Source organism: Ceratotherium simum, chromosome 19, assembly GCF_057802395.1.
Source record: "Ceratotherium simum simum isolate JZ-2026a chromosome 19, ASM5780239v1, whole genome shotgun sequence".
Classification (NCBI taxonomy): Eukaryota; Metazoa; Chordata; class Mammalia; order Perissodactyla; family Rhinocerotidae; genus Ceratotherium; species Ceratotherium simum.
The window spans coordinates 51,962,872-51,975,540 of record NC_141918.1 but is presented as its reverse complement, the minus strand read 5'-3'; the positions used below and the strand labels follow the sequence as shown (position 1 = coordinate 51,975,540).

At 37.2% G+C, this 12,669-nt stretch overlaps 1 protein-coding gene across 1 annotated transcript in view; it reads left to right on the top strand.

Moving 5' to 3' along the window:
- Positions 1-1,330, top strand: part of STX7 (syntaxin 7) — a 48,671-nt gene extending 47,341 nt beyond the window's left edge. Inside the window, exon 10 of the mRNA XM_087444127.1 lies at positions 594-1,330. Within this exon, the coding sequence (XP_087300253.1) occupies positions 594-680 (87 nt within the window). The 3' untranslated portion in view covers positions 681-1,330. The remainder of the gene's footprint in view (positions 1-593) is intronic.
- The last annotated feature ends 11,339 nt before the right edge of the window (positions 1,331-12,669 follow it).

Here is a 12,669-nt window from a genome sequence, read left to right as displayed (position 1 = left end):
ACTGGGGCTTTCAAGAAGGAAAAAAAAAGAGAAAGGAAGATCGGCAACAGATGTTAGCTCAGGGTGATTCTTTCCCAGCCAAAAAAAAAAAAAAAAGAATGGTTAAAAAAAACCAGGAACTTTAGTGGCTTGTGGCTTGCATTCTTTTAAGAAACATTAATTTTGAGGGAAAAATTTACACAAAATATTTGAAACACAGAGTAGTTTTTATTAGAAAAAATAAAATGGAAAACAGTATAATAGCCAAATTTTAAAAATTCTAAGTTTTCCTTTAGGTTAGTTTTAGAATCTTGCTTTGAAAGATGACGTTCACACCATGAAAAATAAAATTAGAGTTGTTTTCATGACTGACAACATATCTGAACCTGTTTGAGTCACACAGAGTCGTAAACTGAAGAAGATTCCTTATCTTATTGTTCCTTATCTTCTTATTCTATATTGTTCATTTCAGTGTGTGCTCCAAAGACATGCTTGAATGACACCAATTGAGATTAACCAGACTCTTTGCTTAAATTGAATGACATCGTGGCATGAGGGTGTTTGGCTGTTGTTCTGCTCATTAAATATTATGAAAATGTTTTCATTTTGCACAGTGGTTGATGGTAAAAGAAGAACTGGTGCCGTTTCAACATAATACGGTTTGCCTTTTAGTAGGCAGGATCAACTCTGAAAAAATATAGATGTGGGCACAGGTGGAACTTGGTCTGGGACAGGAGACCGTGGACACAGCCCTGGAGTCAGGCCCACTGAACACACTGGATGCCCAGCAGCAGCGTCGGTATCGGGGGCTGAGAACACTGCACCTTGAAAAGGTTGCCCCTGGGTCCTGCAAAGTCTTCACCGCTTTTGTTAAAAATGGTAAAATTTTGTACACAAAAAGTAGTGTTTTAAATACCAATGTTCTTTACACAAATTTATAATGAAAAAAGAAATGACTTTTGAAGGCTTCTTGTTGCATAGAATTAGTCTGTGGTTTAGCAGGGAAAGCGCAGAATAGTTTTTCTAGTTGGTGTAATTTTTGTTTCTTCTTGTAGAAAAAAGAATGTCATAATAAAAGACAAAACCTGTATAAAGAAAAAAAGTCCTTGTCCACCTTAATAGTCAAGAGTGATTCACAGGGGTAACTTATTTGGCATTTATTTTTTGAAAGGCAAAATTGGCTGTGTTTTTCACACATGACCAGGTTGCTGCAATAAAGATTAAATTTCAGAATGGGATGAAGAGAGTCGTTTGGATAAGTTATGAGTTAAATGACATTTTTAGTTCATTTAAATATGATGAAAATTCCTCATTTCATGGTAAAGAACATCATCAGGCATCCTTTCCTGGAAAGAAAAAAAAAAAGTTGTTTGTGTATTTTCATGATTCACTTACAACAAGTGACCCCAGACCTCTTCAGTCCACCGTAAGATTTGAGCAGCTTGACTTCTTGGCAAGGAAATACACTTAGCAAAATTTACACCAACAGGAGGCTGAGACTGTTACACTGAACCACTTCTGTGGCAGAACACGTGACGTCTCTGCTTAACAACTGCCCAGACATGGTTCATGAACTAGTGAAGAGAAAACCATTTCCCCCCCAAGTTTAGGAGTTTGAGTACTGTAACGGGAAAGAAGTTGGCTGGATGTAAGCAGGCAGGGTCATCTTTCTTCATTTCAGCTGGGTTTTCCAAAGTCAGTAGATTCAGTGAAGCAGCATCTCATTCACTGAGTTAATGAGACCTGTAGGAAACTTCCCCCTTAGTTCTGATTTAAACAGTTGTAACATTTCTGCAGGGTTCAGTCAGGAAAACAGCCACTTGATAGAAGCATGAAGGGTTTCAGTGTGGGGAATTGGGAGCTTCCACAAGCATCAGAAGGGCAGGCGAGGGAGGTGCTTCTGCAGCACCGCCTTGGGTGGGTCTCAGGAGCTGGTCCAATCTGGAAACATCGGGAGCTCCTGTCATCTCAGCCGGCAGCTCTGATGCCGGTGAGTCTCAAGGAACTGTCTCGGCTGTGGATAGCACCAAAGCAGGTGACGTGCAAGAGATCTTGAAGCTGCTGCGGTGCCCACATCTGCTGCCTGCCTGCCCTTCTGTTGCAACAGCCTCAGGAAGGACGGCCTCCCAATGTCATGGAAATGCCTCTCAGTGGTCCACTCTGCCTTAGAACCAGGAAGCGAAGGAGGTTCTGGGAAATGTAGTTTCTGGCCTCCGTGCTATACAGAGGACGCTACAGAAGGAGGGGGCAGTGATGCTGAGCTAACAGCACATTACTGAACACCGCTGTGCAGAGAAAGCACATGGGAAGCAGAAAGCCGTGCAGAATTCTCTTCCCTTCCATTAGGGGATCTTTGAGGGAAAAAATTTAGAAGCACTGCTTCTAAATGGTAAGTCACTTTTCCCAAGGAGAACAAAGTCTGTATATGCGAACGCTCTGGGCCCCAGCACCTGGCGGTTTCCTACTTCCCCCACTCCCTCCGTAGTTGCTCAATAAATATTGGTTGACTTAATTTGGCACTTATTTTGTGCCAGGCTGCGACATGCCTGGGCAGAGAGGGTATAAGAGTGAACCAAAGAGCATGGTCCCTGCCCGCAGGGAGCTTGCAGTTAGACATTCGCTGTATAAAAAGCACTCGATGTGTTAGAAAGAAGAAACAGTGAGTGACAGAGGAAGGAGACAGGAGGAGAGGGAATGTGTGAGGAGGGATTTATCACTCTCCCAACCACCACCAAGCACCTTAGAATTGGGGACCATTCACTCTGAAGGGCTGGCTTCCTAGTATCCTATTCCCCCTTACCGAGTAACTCAGTTTCATTTTTTTAGTTAACAGACTACTAGAAAATCGATAGTTTGCTGAAGAGTAGCTACTAATTTGAAAGGTGATCTGTATGTAATGTCTCCAAAAATGGACATTTCTTCTTTTGGTGGCAGCATCTGAATTCAGAGCAAGGGTGTCCTGATAGTCAGGACTGACGTTTGCAAGATTATTGCTCCCCATAGAGGGCAGAGCATTGGCAAGAAGGGAAAGAGCCAAGGGAAATTTGTAACCTGTTTCTTCAGAGTGCACCCAAAGTCTCAATGCATCACATATGCTCCTGGGAAAATGTCCCTTAGAATGTTTTTAATTTAACCCTACCCTATCCCTTGGCAAATCTTTTTTTCTTTTTGGTATCAAAAGGGAATAAAATACACCCTCTTAATGGCTCATGTTAACCCATTTTCTCATAATTCAAATGCTGTGTCAATATGTAAGTTTTAATCCTTTGTTTTGGCAATCATTGAGTTAATAGGAAAATTATGTAATATCTTATTTTTTTCCAAATAATCCTAATTTTAAATGCAGAAATAGAACTAAAGGACTGACCCACTAAATAGGTTTTTATAGACACTGTTGCTTCTGGCAGGTTTTTAAGAGGTTGGTCACTTAAATTACTCAGAGTGGGATTCCTGTAGGTTTTGTGCAGTGATGGCATTGCTGCTTAAAATGCAAGTGATGGAAGGCAAACCACACTTCCTGTGCCGTCGGTACACGCACAACACCCCTGCTTGTTGTAGCGGGAGCCTTCTAGAACGGAGCTCAGTCTTTAAATAAACTTGAAAGGGCATTAATTCGCACTTTGGCAAACCCGAAGTACAAATTTTTAAGTATTTACTGTAAGTACCGTTAGACAGTAGTCGCTGACTCCAAAACCTATTAGCATTGGTGAAAACCTAAGAAAGGCAATGATTTAGCCTCACAGAAGATTTACTGGTACTACTTTCAGTTTCTAATGCCTTCTAAAAGTTTCCTATCAACTGTTTAACGGTAAGTCTGAAATACTGTAGTCAGACCAGACTGGAAGAACCGTGTTTACATCTCGAGAAATGAGAGATTTAACCCAAGCAAGATACCAGCTCTTGGTAACTTGCATAGCTGAAGACCTGATCATGAGAAGCTTTCATCATTTTATTTGTTTATTTTTCCACCAAAGCCCCAGTAGATAGTTGTATGTCGTAGTTGCACATCCTTCTAGTTGCTGTATGTGGGACGCGGCCTCAGCATGGCCGGAGAAGCGGTGCATCGGTGCATGCCCGGGATCCGAACCCCGGGCCACCAGCATCGGAGCATGCGCACCTAACCGCTAAGCCACGGGGCCGGCCCCCATGAGAAGCTTTCAGATCAAAGCTAAGCCTTCCATCAGTAATGATTCTAGAAACAAAAAGCCAAATTATAATCAAGTGGAGAATATTCTATTTTATTTCATTCTTTTTCCAAATGCAGATGCTATGTCATTTTAAGTTCATTCAAAGACGTTCTAGTGGACCTCACCACATCCGACCTCTTTCCAGTGCCAAATTTAATGTTTTAATCTCCCTAAACGTTAGCATGATTTTAACATTTAGTTGTTATTTTGTGGTGGAGTAGATACCAAAATTTAGTAAGATAACCTCATATATCATTTAAATTCTATCTTGGATGCAATAGGAGATTATTTTTTCTAAATTAGGGCTACTCTGTTGTCTCTGTGTCTTTTCCTGATTTATGATCAAACATTTTTCTCAGTAATTTAGGAGGTCTCTATGTTGCACTAAACTGAAATGGAGGCAGTTGACCAATGCTTGCCTTTGGAATGGCATGGATACAAGATAAAGAGCCCAATCTCTTTCAAGTATAAAATATGTTTAATGCTAGTATTTTAAATTAAACTTTTATTTTGAGATAATTGTAGATTCACATGCAGTTGTGAGAAACAACACAGAGCTCCCTCCCATGTACCGTTCACTCAGTTCTCCCAATGGTAACATCTTGCAAAACTGTAGTACAGTATCACAACCAGGATATTGACAGTGATGCAGTCAAGATACAGAACATTTCCCAGCACAAAGACCCCTGCTGTTGCCCTTTTGTAACCACACCCACTTTATTCCTCTCTCCACCCCCTCCTTCACTCTTGCCAACCATCGTCTGCTCTCCGTTTTTAGAATGTTATTATTTCAATAATGTTATATAACTGGAATCATACGGTATGTAACCTGTTGGGATTAGCTTTTTTCATTCCGCACAATTCTGTGGAGATTCAGCCAGGTTGTTGAGTGTATCAAGTGTATCAATAGATCCTTCCTTTCTCAGTGCTGAGTAGCATTCCACAGTATGGATGCGTCACAGTTTGTTTAACCATTCAGCCGCTGAAGGACATCTGGACAGTTTGGGGTTATTACGATTAGAGTTGCAATAAACATTTGTGTGCAGATTTTTGTGTGAACATAACCTTCATTTCTCTGGGATAAATGCCCAGTAATTCAATTACTGGGTCATATGGTAGTTGAATGTTTAGTTTTAAAGAAATCACCAAACTGTTTTCCACAGTGGCTATACCACTTTACATTCCCACCAGCGATGTTTGAATGATCCCATTTCTTCCCTTCCTTATCGGCATTTGGTGGTGTCATTTTTTATTTTAGTTATTTTGATAGGGATATAGCGATATCTTATTGTGGTTTTAGTTTATACTTCACTAATGGCTAATGATGTTGAACATCTTTTTATGTGCTTGTTTGGCACCTGTATTTCTTCTTCGGTGACGTGTTTCTTCATGTCTTTTTTCCTTTTTCTAATTGGATTGTTTATTTTTTTTTACTGTTGAGTTTTGAGTGTTTTTTTTTTAAATATATATTCTAGATACTAGTCCTTTGTCTGATACGTAAATTGATTTGCAAGTATTTTCTCCCAGTCTGTAGCTTGTCTTTTCTTCCTAACAAGGTCTTTCACAAAGCAAAAGTTTTTAATTTTGAAGTCTCATTTATCAGTTTTTCCTTTTATGAATCATGCTTTTGGTATCGAGAACTCTGCCTAGCCCTAGATCCCAAAGATTTTCTCTGTTATCTTATGTTCTTTTCTAAAAGTTTTATAGTTTTACGGTTTACTTTTAAGTCCATGGTCCATTTTGAGTTAGTTTTGAAATGTGAGACTTAGGTATAAGTTCATTTTTTTGCATGTGGATGTCCAATTGTCCCAACACCGTATTTGTTGTAAAGGTGTTCCTCCATTGAATTGTTTTGCTCCTCTGTCAAAAACCAGTTGGACAAAAATGAGTTAATGGAAGAAAATCAGTTGGACATATTTGTGTCTATATGTGAGTTGTCTGTTGTGTTCCACTGACCTATGTGTCTATACCTCCACTGATACCAGGCAGTATTAATTACTCTATTTAATAAGTCTTGAAATCAAACAGACTGGTTGCTTCCACTTTATTCTTTTTCAAAATTGTTTTACCTGCCTTTGTCCATTGTCATTCCATATACATTTTAGAATAATCTTATCTATATCTACACAAATATCATGCTGGGATTTTGATAAGAATTATGTTAAACTTGTATATCAATTTAAGGAGATTTGCCATTTTACTATGTTGAGTCTTCCAATCCATGATCACAGGATGTCTCCATTCATTTAGATATTTTTTGATTTCTTTAATCAGTATTGTGCAGTTTTCAGCATATTAACTTCTATACATGCTTTTATTAGATTTACACCTAAACATTTCATTTGTTTAGAGATTGTAAATGATATTGTATTCTTAATTCCGATATTCACATGTTTATTGCAAGTATACATACAATTGATTTTTGTATGTTTATTTTGTATCCTGAGACCTTGCTGAACTCACTTATTAGTTTTAGGAGGTTTTTGTAGATTTCTTGGGATATTTTACTTAGACAATCATGTTATCTGCAAATAGCAGTAGTTGTATTTCTTCTCTTCTGATCTGTGTGATGTTTGTTTCATTTCCTTGCCTTAATGCGTTGTCTAGAACTTCCAGCACTATATTGAATAAGGGCAGTGAGAGGAGATGATATCCTTGCCTTGTTCCCCATCTTTGCAGGAAAGGCTTCAGTGTTTCACCATTAAGTATAGTGTTAACTGTAGCTTTCTTGTAGATGCTCTTCGTCAAGCTGAGGATGTTCTCCTTTATTCCTATTTTTCTGAGAGTTTTTATCATGAATTGGCATTAAATTTTGTGAGCTGCTGTTTCTGCATCAATTGATATAATCATATGATTTTTCCTTCTTTAGCCTGTTAATATGGTAGCTACATTGATTGGTTTTTGAATATTGAACCAGCCTTACATCCCTGGAATAAACCCTGCTTGGTCATGGTGTGTAATTCTCTTTATATATTGCTGAATTCTATTGGCAAATGTTTTGTTCAGGATTTTTGCATCTGTATTCATGAAGGATATGGACCTATAGCTTTCTCTCTTTTGTAGTGTTTTGACTAGGTACACTCAGTGATTCTTCTGCTAAAATAAAATTAGTTCTTGGATAAAGTACAACACATATAATATTTAGTTCGTTTCCTAGCTCATTAGAAAGCAAGTTAATCACTAAGGGCTGTTACAAATGAAAGTGAGTTCAACTCAAAGTAATTGAGAAACAGGAAAAGCCTGTGATTCTGAGACGAAGTTATGGATTCCAGGCAAAGTAAAGAAGCTGAACCTAAGACTCCTGCATAAAACCACTTTCATATTCTTTTAAAATATGAAAGTGGTCCCGGGTAAGTGGAGTCTGATGGTTACTCTAAGAAGTAATGAAAATCCTCTCTGAAGGAAAGCCTCCCTAATTAATGCTTCTAGATTAATTAATCAAACACACAGGGAAATAAGCCATTTTGATTGAGAAACAGAAGATTTATGTACTCAAAGAATTCATATATTGGTAGCAGAAATGGCGTAACTATTATGAAATGCTTAAAGAAATAACTATGAATTAAAATGAATGTGAAATAAGAGATATGTACAAATAAAAGATAGATATTAAAAAGAAGCAAAAGAACTTAAAGTATGAAATATAATTATTGAAATATATAACTCAATGAGTAGTTTAAGAGCAGATTAGTCACAACTAGAGGAATATTAGTTAACTAAGAAAATAACACATATTGCAGCAAAGACAGACAGCAAATATGAATGACAGATTATGAGATGCTGAAGGATAGAATGAGAACTGATATGTATCTAATTGGAGTCTCAGAGACAGAGAACAGAAAAAATGGAGGAGTTGACTGCTGAGAAACTTCCAGAACTAATCAAAAAAATGAATTCACATATACAAGAAATAAAATGTATATCGAGCATGATAAGTAAAAGGAAACCAATGTAGTTTCCTTATAAGGAAACTTCAGAACAACAAAGACAGAGATAGTAAAAGCAGCCAGAATAACTAAACATCCACTGACAGAGGAATGATAAATTGACAGAAGACTTTTCAATACCAAAAATTGAAGCCAAAAGACAGTGGAATAACATCATCAAGGGGCTGAGTGACAATAATTGTCAACTTAGAATGAGTAAGGTTATCTTTCAAGAATGAAAGCAAAATAAAAATATATTCGGGATTTTTCTTTTCAAAAGGAGAATTTATGACCAATAGACTTTCACTTAGAGAATAAAGATGAATTGTAGGGTAGAGAAAAATGACTAGGAGGAAAGTCAGATGGAAAGTCTGAGATGCAAGAAGGAATGATGAGCTAAGAAACTGGTAATCATGTAGGAAATGTAAATAATACTGCCTATATTAAAAAAAATATTTACTTTGTAGGGTTAAAAAGAAGAACATAAGTAAAATACTAGCAAAATGGTGTATTAGCCAAGAAATACATATGTGGGGAAGGTGGGAGGGAGCACTTGGAAATCAGTGTGAGTGTTCCAAGAACCATAGACCCTTTAAGATGGAAGTTAAGCCAATGAATAACTTTAGGCGTTGTTGACCTAAGTATTCATGGTAAATTTTAAGAGTAACCATTAAAGAATAACAATGAAGTATAACTTCCAAACCAATAGAAAGAAAACACTCTGAAATAAGGAAAAAACTTTCTTTAAAAATCCCAACTTTGGGCCGGCCCCGTGGCTTAGCGGTTAAGTGCGCGCGCTCTGATGCTGGCGGCCCGGGTTCGGATCCCGGGAGCGCCCCGAGGCACCACTTCTCCGTCCAACGCGAGGCCGAGTCCCACGTACAGCAACTAGAAGGATGTGAACCTATGACGTACAACTATCTACTGGGGCTTTGGGGGGAAAAAACTGAATAAATAAAATCTTTAAAAAAAAAAAAAAAAATCCCAACTTTGATAGACCAAAAAATGCAATAAAGGAGAAAGAGCATAGAAAAAGCAAAGAAATGGAAGGCATAGTAGATCAAAAGTTACAATAAATATAAATGGCCTACCCCATCAGAAAAAAGAAGGCTATATCTCCCAATATGTACAGTTTACAAAAAGGCAGAAAGCATGAGGATAGAGAAAGAAAAAAAGTAGGATTAGGAAAAGTAACGTGACAAGCAAATATACCAAACTAGGGTAGCTATATCAATATCAGCCCTTATACATACTAAGGTGAAAAGCCTTAATAGGGATAAAAAGCATCTAAAAATAATAAAAGTTTCAACTAATGAGGCAGGAATAACAATTCTAAACAAAGAAAAATCCAAAATTGATAGAACTACAGAGAAAAATGGAGAAACCTATTATATTGTATTTCATATACCTCTCTCAATTTTTAATCAATAAACAAAATTGATTTAATACATAAAGGATCATGCACCCAAAAATTAGGGAATGCACATTTCGCTCAAACATGCGTAAAAGATTTAGAAGGAAAGTGTTAGAAGAATGTTTGTATGACCTCTAATTAGCAAAATATTTCTTAGAAAATATGCAAAATATATTAACCATAATCTACATAAAATCAATCACTTTTTATTTAAAACCTATCTGGAAATAGTATTGTTAACAGTTTAAGAAACACTCAAGGCCAGTCAACGAATTGATGTCTAGTTAAAATCTAAAACTCTTTCCACTACACAATAGGTGACATTCTATCTTAGGGTCCCTTTCTTAAAAACAAAAGCATAGTGTCAAATGTAACTGAAAATTTTGAGTTTTTTTTTAACCAATTTAAAGGAGGTTTTTCTAAATTTTAAGAGATGAGGCATTATTTCTAACATGTAACTTATATTCATCAATTTTTCACTGAGTTGTATTGAAAATAGAAATTACATAGTCAATATTTCTTGGTTGGCTACCCAGCATCCATGCCATCCTCATCAGTTCTTAATGTTCCCTGACTTTCGTTTGGAATATTTTCTCTTCTCTTTTGGGTAGCAGCCATGTGCTTTGGGTGGAATTGACTCCATCCCAACTCTAGAGATGATGGGCACAACTCTACATAAATCAGTCAGCATAATCCCATTCGTCTTGCCTCAGTGATTGGTTCAGGGATGGGCAGAAACCCAGTCTAAGCAATCAGCTCAGGAATTACTCTCCTCCAACCTCCAAGCCAGTTTGGGCAACATGTGAACTGTGGTGCTCTCAATGTGAAGCCGGATGTGAATGCAACATCTTGATACCATGAAGAATGATACAGCTTCAGGACATGGACGTGAGGTTGGGTAGTCATTCGTTCAATTCATTCAGTACGCTGAGCGCTTAGTAAATGCCAGGCCCTTAGAAAAAGCAAAATCTTATTCAGCAAATTCTGACACTGGAGACAATGAAATAGTTGATAGCTTCCACACTTAATTAGAAACAAAGATCATCTCTGAAAATGTCATCCTTGTATCTAGGAAGACTTCTGTTTTTCCAATCAGGAATTTTAGTTCCAGAAAAAGAACAAGACAATGAAAACGTTGTGCGAAAGGTTTCTTTCAGACTATTCTCAATCGAGTTTTTACCCCAATCGTCATGATGCTGCAAGGGTTCAGAAACACAAGTGCCTCTGTGTTCAGACCAAGCACGTGGTCTCGGGAAGATGAATGATCACACCTACTCACCATATGATTATAAGGGTCAGGTAGTTTAAAAAGAAATTACAATCTGAATTGAACCAAGGATGAACAGTGTTGCTATTGAGCTACAAATCCCAGCTAATAAGCATAACCTTGTAAAGAGAGGTTAGTGTTTGGGAAACTGCGTGTTCTTGCAGAAGGGCAAAGCTTTTGCAATATAAATAGTTGTAAGTGTACTAGCTTTCATCTTTGATGCCCTAACCCTCTGTGTTTAGAGGTTTTATTTCCAGGGCTGGATTGAGAATTTTAGAAACTCCAAATACTGAGAAGATTGTGATGACAACCCCATATGTAATTCAAAAGAAAATTTATTTTTTCAAAAGGTCATAAAACTCACCTAAATACTGAAATTAAAATTACTTTTTTTCTAGATTTTCTTATTTTGAAATGCTGCATAAATTCATCACAGTTAAACTTTTCTTAGTCATTTCTGGTTCATCTGCTTTGCTCCTATCCTAAGCATGCACTTAGCCTGTTGGGTAATCATTCAGCATTGACTGCATTACAAATATCTATTAATCTTGCTGTAATTTCCAAAATATAGATGGAAGGAAAGAATGTTATTTCAGAGAGGAATTTGATCACTCACAGCAAACAATGTGCTTTGATTTGGGGTCCTCTAGACTAAATTTTCTTCCTAAGTAGTTCTAGTAAGGAGCAACCTTTAATCCCAAATATATTACACAATGACAGAGTAATATGGGATTTACACAATGGCAAAGTAATATGGGATTTAGAAAAACAATGCACATCTTATTTTGATACTATACAGTGTTTGGTTTAGATTAAACATGTTTGGAGAGGACACTTAGGTGTTAAGGGTCACTGAGATTCGTGGGCCAGGCCTTTTGCTGATTTGCTTTTCCAAGACTTGGTGGTAATGTGCCTCAGAGAACTAGGGTGAAGTTGAGCCAGGCATTTTTGACTAAATAAAGAAGACTGGTTAAAGGTCTACTCTTTCCTAATTCTCAAAGATATTCATGATGCAAAGTAGTATATTTAACTTTCTTTAAAAATCACTGTATTAAGAGCAAATTAAAAGACAACAGCTCCCACTTAATGATTTCAATATGACGTTTGTGTTCTTTTTTTTTTTTTTTTTTACTAAAAACCTCCTTGAGCTCTATGGAACAGAGCAAAGAGAAATTGACTCTTTTTTGTTGGATGAATCATTAAGTGGAAAACATCTGTTATATCAAGATCTTAATGCAAGAATAAACATTACCTTCACTGAAGGAAGCAAAAAATCTCAATTCCTTACCTTATCTTTCAATACTTTTTATTTAATTTTTGTTTCTCTGCTTAAGACTATTTTCAAATTATCTAAATTTTTTTCCCCCCAAAGCCCCAGTAGATAGTTGTATGTCATAGTTGCACAGCCTTCTAGTTGCTGTATGTGGGACGCGGCCTCAGCATGGCCGGAGAAGCGGTGCGTCAGTGCACACCCGGGATCCAAACCCAGGCTGCCAGCAGCGGAGTGTGCGCACTTAACCGCTAAGCCATGGGGCCGGGCCTCAAATTATCTAAATTTAATGGTGTAATTGTCTTTATATAACAACAATACTATTTGAAAGACATTCTTTTTTACTGAAACTGAATTAATTATTGAGGAGAAACAAACACAGAGAGACACACAAGCAAACACATCCTACAGTGGCACAATTTTATCTGTTGAATAGCGTTTAAGTCACTATTTAATATGTGGTGCTTTCCTTTGGGTCATCAATTATACTAAGTTCTCTCAGACTCTTAGCTTCATTGCCCTTGTAATTCCTTTAAAACTATTGAGGGCTGTTGGAAAAGCATTTAACAGAGAGAAGACAAATAGCCTTTCGTTAGCAGTATTTTAAGGGAATAAAGCTAAGTAGT